This window comes from Xyrauchen texanus, chromosome 2 (assembly GCF_025860055.1).
Source record: "Xyrauchen texanus isolate HMW12.3.18 chromosome 2, RBS_HiC_50CHRs, whole genome shotgun sequence".
NCBI lineage: Eukaryota > Metazoa > Chordata > Actinopteri > Cypriniformes > Catostomidae > Xyrauchen > Xyrauchen texanus.
Window position 1 is genome coordinate 31,127,322 of NC_068277.1, and position 20,157 is coordinate 31,147,478.

The 20,157-nt window shown below is 38.2% G+C and overlaps 1 protein-coding gene across 1 annotated transcript in view; it reads right to left on the bottom strand.

Annotated features, from left to right (window-relative positions):
- Positions 1-20,157, bottom strand: part of LOC127662789 (plakophilin-3-like) — a 46,117-nt gene that overhangs the window by 20,442 nt on the left and 5,518 nt on the right. The window contains exons 2-8 of the mRNA XM_052154133.1: positions 8,722-8,813; positions 7,210-7,850; positions 6,732-6,855; positions 4,693-4,897; positions 2,868-3,042; positions 2,127-2,244; positions 1,700-1,864 (exon numbers count right to left, since the gene is read on the bottom strand). Coding sequence (XP_052010093.1) covers positions 1,700-1,864; positions 2,127-2,244; positions 2,868-3,042; positions 4,693-4,897; positions 6,732-6,855; positions 7,210-7,850; positions 8,722-8,813 — 1,520 coding nt within the window. The remainder of the gene's footprint in view (positions 1-1,699; positions 1,865-2,126; positions 2,245-2,867; positions 3,043-4,692; positions 4,898-6,731; positions 6,856-7,209; positions 7,851-8,721; positions 8,814-20,157) is intronic.

The following is a 20,157-nucleotide window of genomic DNA, read 5'->3' on the forward strand; positions in this document are numbered from 1 at the left end:
TGTTGGATCATTATTTCTTTTTTTTTTTGTATGACCTTTGATATTAGTTTTGATATTCATTTTTGTATTGTTTTCCTTAAAAAATATTAAAAAATAAATTTTATTAATCTTGTTTTAGAAACAACACTGCATAAGATATTTAGGTTTTTCAGCGAATGTATTTTTAACATGTGTATTTTGTCTTACTGTACTGAGTTTTTATAGTCAAAACAAGTGAAAAAAATCTACCAGTGCTGAAGAAGAAATCCAAATTATTTACAATACATTACTGACCTTGAGTATTCTAACGGAATACAATACAAATTCAATTTTACAGCATGTATTCTGTAGTGGAATACATTTCAGAAATAACCCTCTCAACCATGAATATATATATATATATATATATAATTGAAGTCATATAGTGAATTCATTCAGTTTATGTTGCAGCCTTATAATAAAATGCTTTGTAAGTTATAATTTTTTTTCACCTCAATCTACACTCCATATCCCATAATGACAAAGCAAAATCCAGATTTTTTATAACTTTGCAAGTTTATTAAAAAGAAAAAAACTGAAATATCACATTGACATAAGTATTCAGACCCTTTACTCAGTACTTAATTGACACACCTTTGGCAGCGATTACAGCCTCAAGTCTGTTGGAGTGGTGTAGTGGTGAAGAAGTTTAGCACAGAGATCTTTTCAATGCGTGTTGAGAGTAAAAGCTTTGACTCTTTCTGTGTGATATGAGTCCAATGACGAAATTCAAGCAAACCATTTGTTATTTAATAATGTACTTTTTAATATACTTTGTGTTCTCTACAGCCAGATATTTATTGAAAACAACTAAATAAACATTTAATTCTAATAACACATAATATGGATGCTGTAAAGAAGGCGATGGACCAAGCAAACTCGTCTGTCAAAGTCCCTGCCACAGGTGCTAAAGAGTCACAGTTTTAGCACTTACTACATATCTAAATAAATACTTGTAAATTGTACAAATTAGGCATGTAAACAAAATACATGTAACAATATATGGTATATATGCAATATAATATATGCAATTTCATATTTATTGATGTAATACATGGATTATATATTTTTTTAAAAAGCTCAAATGCCACCAAAAAATTAAAAACTAATGATAAAATAAAATTTGTAAAAAGTATATGGCCATAATTTAACAAGTTAGAAGGCCCACTGTATCATGAATAACAGCATTAGCTAAAATAAAATGTCTTTCATATTGTAAGCAAAATGGACATTATAAATGAAATATTCCCAAATTAATTTAAATTAAAATCTAAATCTAATCATAATACCGTGGTGTATCGTGATAAATATTGAATTGTGACGTGTATTGCAATATGTATTGTATCGTGAGGTGGCTGGCGAAACCTAGTACTAGTCATTGTTACTGTATATTTCAGTTTTTTTTTGTAAAGAAATTTGCAATGTTAGCAAAAATCTGTTTTTTGCTTTGTCATTATGGGTTATGGAGAGTAAATTGATGTGATTTTTTTGTTTTTTTAAAGCATTTTAGCATAAGGCTGTAACATAACAAAATGTGAAAAAAATTAAGGAGTCTGAATTCTTTCTGAATGCACTGAATATACATATATAAATAATTAATAATCAAGCAATTATTTTTAGAAAAGTTCAGAAATAAATTCATGAAACAAATTTGATTAAGGATTATGGATGAGTGACTAACATCTTTTGATTTCCTACTTTGCGGGGTGAAGCAGCCTATGGGGTCACTGTGCCGTGTGTCCTGTGCTCGAGTGGGCCCTTCCAAACGGATCTGAACTGAGGCTGGGATCTCAGAGTACAGCTGGAAGGACATGTTGCGCAGGACACATGCACAATTCTCTACACCCTGAAAGCACAGAAATAGAGAATAACAGTTTCAAATAGTTCTGGAAATGATGTAGTTGATTACAGTATGATTACAGCAACTGATTACAATTCTTGATTTAGCATATATACTTATTTTCGATGACAAAAGTATTCAAATTGGCCTTCTAGACTAGTTCTAGTTCTTTACACTTGGCAAAATTGACATTGCCACACTTTCGCATTGGCCCAGGCCTAACATATATCTTAGATAGTACAAATTAATGTTGATTCTCTGGCCTGACCTTTTCCTCTCTTTTTTCATCCTGTAGGGAGTTTTGAATGTATCCAACCAGAGAGTCCACTAAGCCTTGAGTATCCCGCATCTGTTGCCTGGTTCTTTCATTTACTGAGCTCAGGTTCCTTGAAAAATATACCAATAGGTGTCATAGTTATGATTTTTTTTTATTGTGCATTTAAATCTACATAGCAGATTAATCTTTAGTGTGTCTATAAATCTTTGTAGCAAGACATCAATTGATGTGCTGTAACTCTTTTTCTGTTGAATGTTACAATCTTGCATATAACAAACAGAGTGAATAGTATAATAGTCTAAAAGTATGTGTGTAAATGGTCTGCACTTTGCTAGGTTCATCTCGTGAACTTTCCCGAACATGATATATAGCCCTTTTTTAACCTTAGCGGTTTTGAAAGTGCTTTTCACTGTGAACTCATTCACCCACACACTGGGCCATTGGGCGCAACTTGGGTTCAGTGACTTGCCAAAGGACACTTCGGCATGTGGAGTCGTGTGGGCCAGGAGTTGAACCACCAGCCCTGTGATTAGTGCCCAACCTGCTCTACCACCTGAGCCACAGCCGCCCCAATCTTTGTGTGTGTCTGTGAGTTTGCAAATCAGAAGGTGATGCTCATAGGTGTGTATGGAAGTAATATTACTTTGATAGACCTACAGAGTGTGCCTAGCAGTGCACATGTACTTTAAATACAGTATACGTGTACGTGAGAAGGTCTGTGAGCAGTTGTACCTGAGGCAGCCTGTAGTGTTGTAGAATATATCAGCTTCAGACATACTCTGTTGAATGACGCCAGCATCTCCACCTCCAGATAGAGGCACCAGCACTCTCTCTGTCAGCTCAGACAAACTCTCTCTAGCCAGCTTCTCCTTTAGACTGTCTTTAGAAGACAGGTTCCACAAAATACCTACAGAGAAATAGAGAGAGATAGAGAGAAAGCGGAGAGAGAAATTTGTAAAAGAGAAAGTTTAAATGATTTATTACTCCATAATGAGTTCTGATTTATGCTTGTAGATGTAAGATACATTTGAACATGCTGTAGTATAACAACTAATAGTACTTTCAGCTATAACACTCAGTACATTTATATGCACAGTTATTGTCGAGCTACATAGGGTATTTGGATAGTTGAGCTACAGTCATCATCACTGACGTGCGGTCTGGGTAGGCAAACTAGGCACTGCCTACCCTGCCAAAATTCAAAAATAAAATGTTTATTAAAAAATAAACTTGTATTTGTATTTTTACTTTTTATAATTGTGATTTATATATGCAATATGTGTGTTATTCCAATTGTTTAGACGTTATGATGACAAATGTAGCAGTTACGCATAATCAACTAAAAACATATGGTAGAATAAGCAGTGCTTTTACGGTCCATTCATTGCAGACAACAAGCGGAAAACCCATGTTGCGCATGCGCACTTCGATCCTGTATTCTTTAACATGTACGGCAAAAAGCACAAATCTGCTGTGCCTTTTGACGTAAATATGTTATGCCTGTAATCTATAACACACCGACCGGGGCAGAGAGGGCTCTGCCAAGGGAGACGTGGGTCTACCACAAGGAAGGGGGAGACCGTGCCATGGAAGATCCATCACAGGATGTTTACAAGGAAACTGAAAACCTGTGGAGCACTTACACCGGTACAGGGCATGTGGCATAAGTTCCTTGTGCCACATCCTCTCTTAGCAAATTCAACTCGGCAATTCTCATTGGCTTTTTCTCAAAGATCTGATGGTGGTTCAGGCTCTCAAGATCGACCCCTAGTGTCACTTCATTGACACAACATCGAGTGAATGACAGAAGGGGAACTGGCACTTTTTCCTTTGCTAAAAACTAAATGGATTGAAGTCAGATATGGTAACAAATCTTTGCTGCCTGTGTGAACAAAGCATTTGCGCCAAGGTAACCAGCCCAACAGAGGCGGAACGCCTGCCACAGTTTTATTTATTTTATTTTTTTTTACACTCGAACAAAGAGCCCTTGCACAAAGAGAGCATTTTTTCACTTTTAGATTGAAAAATGTCTGAAAGATTCTAAGAAGTCTTAAACTGCCCATTGGGAGATTTGTAGTATACAGAGCACTAAGCCTTTAGTGTCTTGTGAGGTTTGTAACGCAGCATAGATAACAGTACAAGTCATAAAATGTCACTAAGAGATCTGGCACCCCAAAGTGGAGCAGCAAAGAATGTCAAGGATTGTTTACTAAGTGTGTGTGTGTGTGTGTGTGTGTGTGTGTGTGTGTGTGTGTTTGCATGAGGGGGTGGGGGGGGGGGTGTGGGGGTGGTGTGATAGCATAGCTCACAAAGCACAAAGTCCTCTGAGATTCCACTTCCCACTGCATCTGAGACTTGGAATGAGTTCAGGTAACAACCAGGACACTTTTTTCTCGCTCGCCCTTTCTCTGTGTCTCAGAGTACACTCAATGACTTCTCTACTTAACTCCACCTGTTTGCACTGACAGATCCGCTCCAAGTGAGCACATAAATATCCCCCGTCCTATGTAAGTTGACACTGGACACTATGACAATAACTCCATTCACACAAACGTACCTGTTATATTTTTGCGTAGTTCATCATCTGGTTGTCTTAAAGCACCAATTAGTTTGCTAATGCCACCAGATTCAATAAGTGCTGTCTTGTTGTCCATATTCTCGTAGATAAGATTGCGTGTAGCACCTGTGGCATAGCGCTGCACCTCCTGGTTCTCACTGCTGAAAAGCTGCACTAACACTTGGATGCCCTTCAGATTCAGCATCTTTACAAAAATAAGGAGGAACCCATGTGTACGAGAGCAAAAGTTGACTTGAGACATAAAAATAATACATTTTCATCAGTTCATTAACTTGATTCCCCAAAAAAATCCCTTCAAAATCCTATTGCTGTGCTTCAAACTTCACAGACAAAAATCACTTATTGTTTAAGCACTACTCAGTGAAAGCTTTCAGCCTAACATGGCAACCTTCTCAAGCATTTGTCTGTGTTTTGCCATGATGTGCTCTCAGGCGGAATGTTCTGCCCCCTGAGGTCCTGGATAAAGATTAAAGGCAGAGTGAAGGTATTCTCTGCAGCTGGCTTGAACATGTAACATAAAACAATTGTGAAGGATAAGCAGCTTAATAAGCCATGAGAACAACCATGCTCCTGAAGGAATTTTTCAGGTTCAATACAAGTTATGCTCAATCGACAGCATTTGTGGCATAATGTTGATTACCACAAAAAATTATTTTGACTTGCCCCTCCTTTTCTTTAAAAAATGCAAAAATCGAGGTTGCAGTGAGGAACTTGAATATTCCTTTAAAAGTGTATTCATACACACCTTCACACTGCGAAACTCCTTTGGCGAAATACACTAATTTCAATGGAAATCCACGCAATAGTGAATTTTGCATGATGGACTTCCAGTGGCGAAGAATTTCCCCTTCCGGATTTTGCGTGGAGTTCAAGTATTTTAGCTGCCGAATATGCCGTGATAACCAATGGGAATTGGTTTGGTTTGGCAGTGACCTCTGTGTGGGTGGTGCTTCGTCTACAGCTACACTAAATATTCACAATGGACAAGGATATCATTTTAGCATTGAGTTTCTTTTTAACTTCACTCTCACACAGTATTAAGTCCAGAATTAAAAAGGCTGCTAGACAATTTTATTTTCGCCCACTCCATCTCAGCCCGTGGAATTTTGCCATGTGAAGGTACGTGTAAATGCACCTTAATATAATGTATATTATGCTAATATCTAAGAAGATTGGTAGTTTTTTTATATCATACCGAATATAATACAATTGAATTCATATGCAAAAAAAACTAATACAATAAATCATTTAAAGACCGCATGATATAAAAATTGGGAGTTTTTTTTTTTTTTCATGTCTGTTAGCTTTGAGGCTAGCATCTTATGCTTGTGTACTCTTTAAACTTTACAATGTCAAACAGACACTTTTTCTCTTTCTCTCCACAAATTGTTGATGGCTGATCAGCACTCATTGGCGTATATCCACTATTTTTGTCCCATAAAACTCTAAAATGAGAATGTTTATTCCCCCTAATACCACTTAAAACTGACTAGCAATAGCAGGTAGCAGATCATGGTTCATGGCTATAGCATATAAAGGCTCTTGGCCATTTAAAGATGGGGATGATATATATCCCGCCCAACTTTCTGTTTTGACTGGAAATACGTCAACACAGGAAAGAAAACGGCACTCACCAAGCCATTTAATGGGGTCCTTAAACAACCTTATTCTTGAACTCGGCTTATTCATTACAGACTTGACAGGTAGGAGGTGGACATAACGGGGATGTGATCAAACACAATCTAATCAAAGCACTTCACTGTATCAAGAGAACAACTGCAGTGTATTTTCTGAGGTAACACACAATCAACTACTTATTCATCAAGTAATAGACATTTCGAAAAAAAAATCAAAAACATTGGATCTTCAAAAACTGAACTTTGTAAGTTCCTGAAGGTCACTGAGTAGATTGAAAAAAAATGTCTTAGTCCTTACATTGTACAGGTATATGTTACTTCCATGCCTGCCTTTTGTTTCAAATTAATATTGTAACACTATAATATGTATATGTTTTTTACCATGCTCTTTGCCTCATTACTGTGGTAGCACTGATGCTGTATATAGGCTGCTCCCAACATCTGCATGGCAACGTCAGTGGAAGAAATATAATTGACTGCTTTGGTCATGTCCAGGTTATGGATTCTGTCCATGCACACAAACAGGAATATGTTAAAAATAAAACAAACCATGATAGAAAAGATTTATAAATTTGTAGCTAATATGAGTTCAATAATTATTAAGAGCAAAAGTATCCAACATGCACACTGCTTCTATGCGGTATACCTCCTGTACTGTACTTGTGGTATTACCTAGTAAACTTCCAGTTGTAAGAGCCACACAAATCATTAACAGCCAAATTTACAAAAAATGAAATGGAGAAAACCTACTGTTGTGGAAAGGGTGCTCTGAAGGGGCAGTTACAATTGAAACAAGACTATTGATCTGTTTCAGTGGCGTCATAGTACCTTACCATATAAAAAAATTAATTACTCTTACCCGCCAAGGGCATCAACAGTTCCATCTGCCAAACCATCACACACGTCCACACCACGACCAACACTCTTCATACTATGCACAGACCCTGCTCGCTTTATGGTACCCTGGTAATGTCCAGCACCCATCAGACTGCTGCCCCCAGTGGACATCTGCTGCCATTGCATATTACTGCCACCCATCTTTTGCTGCTGTTGTTGCTGAACCTGCCGATTATTTATACGGCTGATGGTTCGGTGAGAGGGGCCTTTAAATGAATATTGATGAGCAAACTCTGACTCCCTCCAGCCTCTGCTGAATCCCCCCGGTGCCAGGGTTCCACTGAGGGTGCGTTGCCTATGCACCACATTCAGCGAAGGGCATTGGCCATAGGATGGCTTCCAGTTAGCCACAGGAGATGATTGCCGCTGGAATGTATGCCCGCCTATTGATGCTGCCTCCAGCTCAGCACGACTCATAGTTCTAGAGTCCATTGTCTGCATATGGTTAGTATAAAAGCCACTCGCATGTGCATCGTCTTGAAGCATGTATGGACGTCCCACTACTGCAGGCATGGAGACACCACGGCTAATTCTGTGCTGAGTGCCCACTTCTACTGCAGAGCGAGAGGAAAATCCACCTGCATACTGAGATATTCGGGGGGTCTGAGTATAGCAAGAAGAACAGATTAGTTAAAAAGTAAACCAAACTGTACCGATATCAAGATTATATTATACACGTTTTTAATTCACTACAGAAATATTGGTTTTCTTCTCTGTATTTTTATCTTATCTAAACATTCTTAAACCAATTTACATTTACTTGAAAAGTAAAAACTGGTCTTGTTTCTGTTACCATATTCTAACACCGTTTCATAAAGGGGTAAGGATATTTATATATTTTGAATGCAAAACAAGTAAAAAATTACTTTTGCAATGTTTGCGTCTAATATCAATTATGAGGTGCATTAACTGCATAACTGCTCTTCCAGAATAGTCTGGAAGAGATACATTGATATCACACTGAAGGATAACATGGCCTCTGGTTCACCATTTGGCTCATGAGGTCTTTGGTTAGAAATGTTTCATATGCACATGGGCTCTGAGCTTAATTCCACAGCTTGCTAGAACTGCACTTTGCCATCTAAACACAGCTCCCACAGGAGAACGCGAAATACTACATCATTGTGTGTTAGGGGTGCAGCCACACAAAGTGTCATTGTCAAGGGGTTGTGGATCTTGATATCAGTCCAGCAAATAGCCAGTTATAGGCCGCTGTTCTAACCTGCCCTAACCTGCCCTAACCTGACAAAATTATATTCAAAATAAATAAATTAACCTGTGTAGCTAACATCAAGCAGTGAAAAACTCTCAGCCAAAAACTGACACTTTAAATTTTAATGAAAATGTTGTCACAATCTCCACTGTAAAGCTAAGTCTGTGACTAAAACAAGTTTAAATATCATTATCTTTAAAAATGTGTTGATGCAACTGAAAAATTCTGGACTGGAAATTAGCTGAACGTAGTCACACGTACTGCCATTGTTCTGTTTCCATTGGGGACAAGAGACTTGGAAGGGAATCCAGGGCCTTTGATTTGGTATCTTGTGGAGGACAAGCCGTTAAATTCTGAAAAAGAAAATATAATGGTAAATTGCACACTTTTACCTCATTATACCTCTTTAAGCAGTATATTACTTGTCTAAAGTCTCATTATATTGTACTTGTTTGCCTCTAGTTTGACAACACATAATCACGCATAAAATGTAGATAAATTATTATTTTTTCTTGAGATAACTGAGAAATTAGAAAGTTCTTTCTCAGGTGGCTTTCATTTGGATGGCATTACTCTGGTCTACATGACATAAGACCCAGAGTGTCACCTGATCCGTGTTTGGCTTTCAGCTCTCTAACAGTGCGCTGCATCAAATTAAGAGATCTGGCTTCAGAGATCAGTGCTAAGCCTCCTCAACCCAGCCAGATACAACTTGTTTTTTTTATTAGTTTTCAGATTTTCAGTTCAAATAGGTATGTGAAAATGCATAGGTCTAAGATTTTCTTAGGACCTTTTTTCATGCTTAAAAGAGACTCTCCCTGCTATTTTGCACCACTACAGAATAGAAGGAAAGGAAGATGACATCATAGCGTGGTCCTTTGTCTTCTTTCCTTAGTCATACTTTCATTCTTTTTCAGAGGTTCTACATCCTTTTGTCCATTCACAGCGTCTTTCTTTCTTTCTTTTTTTTTTTCTCTCTGAAGTCTTACTTTCTGTGCAACTCGGACAAATATTAAAAACTCTAATTGGTTAATTCCAGAAAGATACCACATTATTAGACAATGGAACCATAATTGTCTACATTCAAATACAACAAACCAAAGCAAGTCAGCTATCCATCCCTGGTTTACTGAAAGAAGGCAAGAAAGAAGCCATAGCTGAGGAATGGAGTAGGCTGAGTCAGTGTTAAGAAACTACTGAAAGAGAACACAAAGTTGTGGCCAACCATTTATTACTTCTCCCAGACAGAAGATGTATTTCAACTAGAGCTCTATATAACTGTGACAGAAGAGCTTGCTCAATAGATGACAAGGAGCACATTGACTTTAGCAGATCTTAAGATTATTGTTCTGAAGAAGAAAAATACAGTACATGTTCAGCTAAACTGTGTCAATAATCTATCTTAGTCTTCAATTTGTTTTTGAAACATAATTCATACATTTTGCTCTGCTCTTTAAGAAGTGCTATTACTGTCACGTGATGCCATGCGAGGATCTGACTTGTAAATGGCGAGCTCTGCTCACTTTGCTAGTTTTAATACCTTTTATTACATAAACTGGTGAGATTCGATACACTCTGTTCCATAACTGTTCTAGTCACTGACGTGCGGTCTGGATAGGCAAACTAGGCACTGCCTACCCTGCCAAAATTCTAAAATAAAATGTTTATTAAATAATAAAATTGTATTTGTATTTTTACTTTTTATTCTTGTGATTTATATATGCAATATGTGTGTTATTCCAATTGTTTAGACGTTATGATGACAAATGTAGCAGTTATGCATAATCAGCTAAAAACAAATGGTAGAATAAGCAGTGCTTTTACGGTCCATTCATTGCAGACAACACGCGGAAAACCCATGTTGCGCATGCGCACTTCGATCCTGTATTCTTTAACATGTACGGCAAAAAGCACAACTCTACTGTGCCTTTTGACGTAAATATGTTATGCCCGTAATCATCTCCGTTACGTATCAGACATGGACCAATTAAAATCGAGATATTCCTGGACATTTGCATAGCTAACGTCATTACACCACAGCTAGCGTACATGCCTAATCCCCGCCAAATTCAAAATCAAAATGACAGCACCGGCTGTAATCACGGAATTAAGAATTTTTTCCAAGCTCGATTTTAATTCCAAATATGAGTTAATTGCAAGAGGGAGGTCTACGCCAGCCTTAGATTGACTAGTACAGCAAAAGGGCACAAAAATTATCCGATCATTTCAAACTGATTGGTATGTAAGAAAAGATTGGCTATGTGGCTGTGCTAACAATCAGCGGCTGTACTGCTATCCCTGCCTGCTTTTTTCAACCAGTCGGACTGTTTGGACTTCAGCGGGATATTGTGATTTGAACAACCTGCTCGCAGCTTTAACCAAGCATGAAAAGTCGTCAGTTCACATCCAGTGTCAAATTACACTGAAAACCTTTGGAAAATCTCGGATCGACCTGCACTTGACGAGCAAAGGAAACTGTATATAACCTACCACAATGAAAAGGTAAAGGACTGTTGTATTGTATCTTCTGTTATAAAGATGAAGATTGCACATAAAAAAATAAGCACATAATGTTGTAAAAAATAAACAACTTATGTTCTGTTATATGTTCTGTGTTTTGACTACTGAATTTTGTATAATAATATCTAATGAAGATATATTAACAAAATCGTATATATTATATATAAAATACATACATTTCTTGATATGCCGCGTTCACTGTGTGTGTGTGTGTGAGAGAGAGAGAGAGAGAGAGAGTACACGATATACATCCTGATTTTTTTTTATTTATTTTTTTTTATTGACAAATAATTCATCCTGATTTTTACATTTATTGATATGCCGCGCTTGTGCGTAACGTTCACTGTTATTACGTATTATTAGCTTAAACAATAAATCAGGTAATCTGGCTTTCATAACTCAGTACCTAGCCTCTTTAAGACATCACCGCACGTCACTGGTTCTAGTAGCACAATATGTCAAAGAATTAAAAATGCTCGGGCTCTGGAGACATTAAAAGACACTTACATGTTCAAGCTGACACCCCAGGGCAGGCCGTGGACCAGGGAGACGATTTGGTCTGAGAGATACGGGAAATTCGGCGAGAGATGTTGAACATGTCGCAATGTTGACGAACGTCGTTGCTGACTTGGAAGATCTTGCTGTGATATGTCAATCAATCAATGCCATGGAGGCGAAATTTACTCATGTGGTCATAAGAGTGGGGGATGTCGAGAAACGGATTATCTGGATTCATCAGATAGGGAATTATCTGCTAATCCACTAGCAATCAAGGTGGATTTGGAGTATGTCTGGGAGAAGTTGGAGGACATGGAAAACAGTAGCTGGTAGAAATAAAGTTTGTATCATGGGTATCCATGAGGGAGCTTAGGGACAGAATATGGTGGAATTCCTGGACGGGCTCTTTCCGAGTCTGCTTGAAATAACAGGCCTGGAAACAGATGGAAATCGAGCAAGCTCACAGGGTTCTGGCTTGGCAATCGGCTGAGGGATACAGGCCCAGATCAATTCTGGCCAAAATTCTGAGATCATCCGATAATGATCTTGTATTACGTGAGGCGAGGAGTAAAGGAAGGCTTTCTTGGAAGAACCACAGCATTTTCTTGTTCCCAGACTTTGCAAACGCGACAAGAGAGAAATATGATTGATTTAAAGAATGCAAGAAACTTTAACATCAACGGAAGGTTGCTTTTGCACTGATATTCCAGGCCAAATTGAGAAAATATAGTGCTGGCTCGAGTAAGAGCAGGGGAGTCATTACACTGATAATTAAAATGTCCCAAACAGTGTAAAGATAAATTAGGAAGAGTCATTATTGGTTTAGCTGAAACTCAGGGACAAAGTCTTTTTTTTTTTTTTTAACTCGATGATCAGGGCTTTTTTATAGATCTTGAAATGATGTTGCAAGCCGCTGGTGCCCCTCATGATATAATATTGGGAGGAGAATTTAATATTTTAATGGATTCAGTCCTTGATCATAGTGAAGCAAATGTGTGCAAGCCCCTAGAGCAACATTGATGCTTCACAGGATGTGTAAAAATCTTTGTCTTGAGGTGTTTGAACCCATCTGGTAGGGACTATAAATTGTTTTTATCAGTCCATAAGATTTACTCTAGAATAGATTTTTTATATATATATATATCAAAGTCCCTCATTTAATTTGTCATTGATTGCTCAATTGGAAACATTTTAGTCTCAGATCACACCCTGGTGTATTTATAGGTGTTGCCACATATGAAAAAAGGAAATCATATAGTTGCCACTTTAATGTATCCCTCTTGCAAAATCCTGAATTCCAACAAGTGCTAAAGACTGAAATCAATGTCTTTATGGAGACCAACTTGTCCTCAGAATCCTCTGTGGGCATGGCCTGGGAGGCACTTAAGGCGGTTCATAGGGGCCTAATTATACAGTATGCCGCTTTCACCAAAAAATCCAAAGCACAAGAACTTGTGGAATTGGAAGGAAATATAAAAAATATTAAAAATGCTAGATATATAAAACAGAGAGAGTATTTTTCTACCTTTACCTCAGTGAAATCTGCTAGTGGTGAAATATTTACCTTGGCCACTGATATTAATAAGGCTTTTAAAGTATTCTATCTTCATCTTTATAGTTGCACATCTTCATCTACTGAAGAGGATATTAGAAACTTTGTGGAACAATTAGAACTTCCTAAACTGTCAGCTGAGCAAAAAATGATCTTGATTCTGAGATAACTTTGGATGTGCTTGATGAGGCAATTAAGGCCTTGCCTACAACCAGATGGCTTTGCCGCTGAATTGTTTAGATGTTATGCTACAGAACTGGCTCCACTCTAGCTAGAAGTTCATACAGAATAATTAAAGCATGGAAAGCTTCTGCCAAACATGACACAAGCCCGGATTAGTCTGCTTCTTATAAAGGACAAAGATCCGGGGGTCTGGGTAGCTTAGTGGTAAAAGACACTGGCTACCATCCCTGGAGTTCACTAGTTCGAATACCAGGGCATGCTGAGTGACTCCAGCCAGGTCTCCTAAGCAACCAAATAGTCACATGGGATAACCTCCTCGTGGTCGCTATAATGTGGTTTGTTCTCGGTGTGGCGCATTGTTGAGCATGTATCACATGCTATGTCTCCGTGGCAAAGCACTCAACAAGCCATGTGATAAGATGTGCGGGTGGACGGTCTCAGACACGGCGGCAACTGGGATTTGTCCTCCGCCACCCAGATTGAGGCGAATCACTACACGACCACAAGGACTTAAAAGCACATTGGGAATTGGACATGCAAATTAAAAATAAATACAAATTCCAAATACAAATCCCCCCCCAAAAAGGACAAAGATCCAAGCGAGTGTAAGAGTTACCATACAATTTTTCCTGATCTAGCTAGATGTCAAAATATTGTCAAAAATGTTGGCTAACCGATTAAATAAAGTTATGAGTTAATTTTGGCCCTTTAATAAAATGTTTTTTTGAGCGATGTGGGCAGGTGGGCTTTGTTAGATTTATCTATGATTGGGAAGGTTAATGTTATTAAAATGAATTCAAAATTCAACTACCTGCTACAATCTCTCCCTGAAGATGTCCCCTCTCTTATTTCAAGCAATTTGATAGTGTAGCGAAGTCCTTCAGTTGGAATGGCCCAGATTACATTTCAGTAAGTTGCTTAGGCCAATTTACAAAAGTGGGCTAGGCCTACCCAAGATTTGTTTGCTTATTAATGCATTCAGTGTCAGACATTTGGCTAATTAGTCGCTTCCACCTGAGAGAACAGGAAATTCTTGCCCCTATTTCACCTTTGCAAGGCCTTTCTATCAAACTAACTGGAGAAGTTAAGTTACACCCCGTTATCTTGCATTTGCACTAGGTATGGACAAAAGTGTCCAGAGTGTTTATTTCGGACATTTATTTAAATGTAGCCTCAAGTATATGGCTGAACCCAAAATTATGTATTACTGCTGGACAGAGTGGATTGAGAGGGAGGTTACTACACTAGTGACCTATATGAGAGTGGTGTGTTGAGATCTTTTAAAAATATGGTTTAACATTTTGGGATTCTCAGGTCTCAGTTCTTTAGGTATTTACAGCTGCACCACCTGCTCTGTACTATTTTTGGGAGTAGCATACACCCCCCTAAAGTGGCAGATACTCTGGGAGTGGTGATTATAGCTTTTGGAAAAGGTCACGAGGCATCAGTGTATTACTCCCTGGTAATTCAGAGTCTGGGGGACGGAGCTTCGGCTTGTCTCAAGAGATTATGTGAGAAAGATCTAAACTTGATATTGGAGGATGGAGTGTGGGCTAGGATTAAAAAAAAAAAACAAGTCTACATCTAGAGATGCAAGGGTGCGACTTATGCAATTTAATATTTTACATTGCTATTGGACTACCTCTAGATTTTACAGGCTTGGTCTGAAAGACACAACCACCTTCTGGCGATGCCAATCAGAAGATGGAGACACAACCCATGTTTTTTGGTGGTGTGTTAAGATCCAAGAATTTTGGTTAAGGGTTCAGAGTTTTATGTGTGAGACGTATTGGGCACACAAATAAAATTTTGCCCCAGACTCTGTATTTTAGTTGATGAGGCAGTCATTAATACAGGAGATAAATATATAAAAAAATTGGGTCCTAGCCAGTGTTATGATTGGCAGACAGATTGTTCTTAGGGGATGGAAATCGGTTGGAGTGTTCTCATTTCAAGAGTGGGGCACAGAGATGGGGTGTGTGGTGGTATTCAAGAAAATGTCATGTAGAAGGGTAGGCAATTTAGATAAATTTTATGAAAAATCAGGCAGCTACTTGGCCTTCTTGGAGGGCTCTCGGGGAGGGGGAGTGGAGAGAGAAGTGTAGTTTTAAATGTGTGTGATTATTTTTATTTATTTAATTATTTATCTATAATTTTTTATATATATTTTTCTTCTTCTTTTATTCTTTCTTTTTTTGTGTGTATATTCAAGTGTGACCATGGGGATATTTGTTGAGGTTCAGGGTGGGGTTGGGGATTGGGAGGGGGAAAGGGAATAATGGGGGTTAAATGTTGATTCTGTGAATATATGTTTTGCTTTTATTTGTCAATTGTGTGAATCAATAAAAACTATTAAACAGAACTAAGTGCTATTACATTGGCAATTATATAATGCAAATTTGCTTCAACGTGTTTAATGTTCTTTGTTAGCCAATACCACACCCTCCTCATAAAACCACCTAATTATAAAATGTTTACTAAAATCCTGTTTCTCAACTTAAACTATGATAGAGTGCCTGCTGTTCTACAATGAAACCATTGAAACCATTTAATGAACCATTTGAACCATTATAAAATTATATCTAAATTAAAGGGATAGATCACTAAAACATTTTAATTCTCTCATCTTTCACTCATGCTCATGCCATCCCAGATGTGTATGACTTTCTTTCATCTGTTGAACACTAATGATGATTTTTAGAAGAATATTTAAGTTCTGTTGGTCAATACAATACAAGTGAATGGTGACCAGACATGTGAAGCTCCAAAAATCACATCAAGGCCACATCAAGGTTTAATATATATCTTAAGAAGCGATATGATAAGTGTGGATGAGGAACAGATCACTATTTAATCAAAATGTGAAAGAACGTGAAATTGAAAGTGGAGATTTATAGTAAAAAATGCATGTATTTCACATACATCTTCAAACATCTTCAGACTTTCAGATCTTCAAATATCTGGTCACCATTCACATTTAATATTGTGAGGACCTACAGAGCTGAAATATTCTTCAAAAAACTTTGTTTTCTGCAGAAGAAAGAAAGAAAGTCATACACATCTGGGATGGCATGAGGGTGAGTAAATGATGAGTAAATTAAAATTTTTGGGTGAACTATCCCTTTAAATTGGGTGTTTCGTCACACTGGCAAGATTTCAGACTTTTGAGATGCTGTGCATTAAGATTGTTCCCCAGTAGATCCAGAAGTTTTTAAGATACTAAATTCCTTTAGTTTGGGGTGAAAGGTTAGGGAAGAGAGTGTTTAGGGGAAGATTATTTCTGAAATTGAAACATCTGTTTTTCTTCATGCCTTCTCATGACATGTACATATGGGTTGCTCATCTCCTTTTCTGTGTTCTGAGAGTACTTACAAACACCTTTTTAATTTCTTAAATAATGTAACTGGCATAAATAGATGCTACATGATGTAGATTTTAAATTAGGGCAGACAAGTTAACACATTTATTTAGTACAAATACTTATGTAAAAAATAAAACAATAAAAAGATATAACGCATTTAACCATGCCACCTGGTCCGTATGTAATTTCCGTAGTATGAAATCTTTCTACCATTGAAGCAATTAAATTTAAGCAATTGAATTCCACTGAAGTACCACCGTAATGCCTGTCTAGTCAATGATTTACCTATCAGCTACTATAATATAATTTATTTTATTACATTATGACATTATTATTTTTATTATAATTACTTTCATTTGGGGGCTTTTCTCAGCAAGTATATTTCTGAATAATTAATCAAACAATCAATCAGAATATAATTACATTATTTTAATCAATTGAAAGCCCTTTTATAAAATATCTTCAAAATGTTCTTCAAAAATATCTTACAAAATTTGTAGGTGAACAATTACTACAAGTGAGGGGTATGGACTGTCTAAACGTTTACAGATAATAAGCCATCTGCAATTACAACACCAAACTTGCGGCTGCTGGTATTGATAAAGTAAGAGATTCTTATTTGACATGTTGAATAAATCAAAAGAAAGATGAGTCTGAGACTGATTATTACATTCTGAATCAGTAAATTCTCTGGCAACTTGGTTACAAAAGCAGAGAAACAGCATAAATATGGATGAAAACTAAATAACAAAGTGTGCACACCATATTTTTTAGTATTGTTGCAAAGCAGACGTTGGCTCATACATGCAGAGGATTAAGCCCTAAGACGTCTCCTTTTCTGGATTATTATATTCTGAAAAGTTTTAACACCACACATCCTCTCAAGTCCTCTCAATTCAAGTCATAAGCTAAAATAGAACTGCCCTACTGATAAAATACTGTGAATCAAATGGCAGGAATCTCTTCAGCAAAGGACCGTTGATTGAAGAGGTGTGACCATATGTGTCCCATATCATGTCAAACTGAGCTCATGTGTAACTACAAAAAAAGAGTGTATGACATTATTTCCAATACATGCAAATCTTTAAATATACAATATATATATATATATATATATATATATATATATATATATATATATATATATATATATATATACACTATGTATGAATAATTATTCTGCTTCCTATATTGTACAGAAAGTTTAAGATCATCAATATGTAAAGCATTCTATATTTAATATGTATAAATTATGGGGGAAAAAATTATTTATTAAGGGGTCTGTTCATCTTCATTTCAAAAGGTCACTTCCAAATTTGTTGTTTGGCATAGGAAGGATAGGAGCTCTCCAAATCCTTTGTGTGGGTCAACAACAGGGTCAAAGTTTAAATGCCTAACATTCCTATCGCTGAAAGGTAACAAAAAGGCAATTCTTGCTGCTTTTTATCAAGTGCAACTGATCAGCAATGCAATTCATTCCCCTACAGGGAACAGCACTGTATAACCAGTATGAGTGATTTGTTATGACAAGCGTGGATACATTTTGGTTAAAGAAATATAAAATAATAATGTGCTGACCTGAAATGACTTTGCTATAACTTCAATGAGATCTGTATTGTTTATCTCAAAATTTGATAGCGTGTTTATACTACGTGAGTATAGCTATTCTGTTAGTTAGTGATTGTTAAAATCATGTCTGACTTCAGTGCTTCTGCAGGGGCATTATAGTGAAATTGTAATAAAGTGCAATGAGACTAGAGAACAACTATTTATTTATGGGACAGTGGTGGTGGAAGGTTTTCCATTTTGCATTTACATTTATACATCTGGCAGACACTTTTATCCAAAGCAACCTACAGTGCACTGAAGGCATACATTTCTACTTGTTTTTGTGTTCACTAGGATTTTACATATTTGCATTTAAAAAAACTCTATATATCTTGACATGTTGTCAGTATAGGACAATGGGCTGTCTTTCCATGCATACAAGCTTATGCATCACCTTCAGTCATCTTTCAGGAAAATGTCAGGATATTAGTTGTTCCAAAATACAGTGTCTTGTTCCCCTTCTGTCAATCACTCGACGTCGTGTCGATGTAGTGATACTAGGGGTCGCCTTTGGGATCCCCAGACAAATCTGATCTTTGAGAAAAGGCCAATTGGAATTGGCGAGTGGAATTTGCATGCAAACGGGTATAAAAGAATGCAACCACTCATTTAGATTTTGTCTTCGGAGCCGAGCTGTTGTGTTCAGTGAGCTGAATTACTCTGCCGATCCATTCACCTCTGTTTCCAGTGAAAATGTTGGATTTACTGCGCATTACAGTGGTTTCTCCCCCTCTTGCACTGCCATTGTGCAGAGAATGCCCCTGGGTGCTTCAACAGTTAAAAGAGTTATATTCTTCCTCTAAAACAATATAGTTTCCTCTAAAAGAGTGGCACCTATGATCTTTTTCAAGATGCCTTTTTGTTTGTGTATTATTCCTGGTTGCAACGTTGCATGGACCATGGCAACGTTGCAGTCATGGCTTTCTTTCCCCAGAGGGAAAGCTACCCCAGCACCCCGCATCGTTCCTTCAACCTACGGTATGAGGTTAGCACTGGGGGTGATTTGGGGACCTCAATGGGAGCTTCTCCACTGGGAAACCCCCCCACAGACCTCCCATTCCCCAGCACACTCGTGTACCCCGGTCGAGTTCTGGGATGAGACCGCGGGCCCGTCTCAGGATGGGTTCATGGTCTCATTCGGGGCTTGTGAAGATGATGAGCTGTCGATAGCTGCAGTACCCACATTTTTAAAAAAGAGATGTTTCCTCACTTCCTGGGCCATTCAGTCGATGACCCCAGGCACCGAATCCTTTCGGCAGGTATGGCAACTCGGAGGCAGGCCTCCCACCCCTTACCCCCACCTATTGCAAAAACCGGGATGGGTTGCGAGGATGATTTTCCTTCTCCCCCATCTCAGACCATTCTGAGGGTGGATGCAAGGAGCCAGGTAAGTGCTTCGAAGTCCCTAGACTCAGCACGCCCACCAGTGGCACCTCAGGCTCCGCCCCATCGTGAAGCCTCATCCGACGCGTTATCCGACGCAATTGTTCCCTTGGTCACCCTCGTTCGGAGCTTGGGGGCATGGCTCACACTCCCCAAACTGTCGCGGTGGTTGATCAGGACCGTCCGACTTGGCTACATGATTCAATTTGCCAGGCGCTTTAGCAGGTTCAACACTGTCTGCTTCACTTCAGTGAAAGGCGAGAACATCACTGACTTGCGTGCAGAGATCACATCCCTTCTACAGAAGGACGTGATATATCCTGTTCCTCCAGCCGAGATGAAGAAAGGCCCCTACTACATTGTACCTAAAAAAAGTTCCTGGGGCATATGGCATCCTCAGCGGTTGTCACAGTGCTTGGGTTGATGCATATGAGACCGCTTCAGCACTGGCTTCAGACTTGAGTCCCGAGTTGGGAATGGCACCATGGCACACACCACGTCATGTTGGTCTACTGCTGTCTGTTCTGTCCCTTGTTTCTACAGGCAGGGGTTCCCCTAGAACAGGTTTCCAGGCACATTATGGTTACAACGG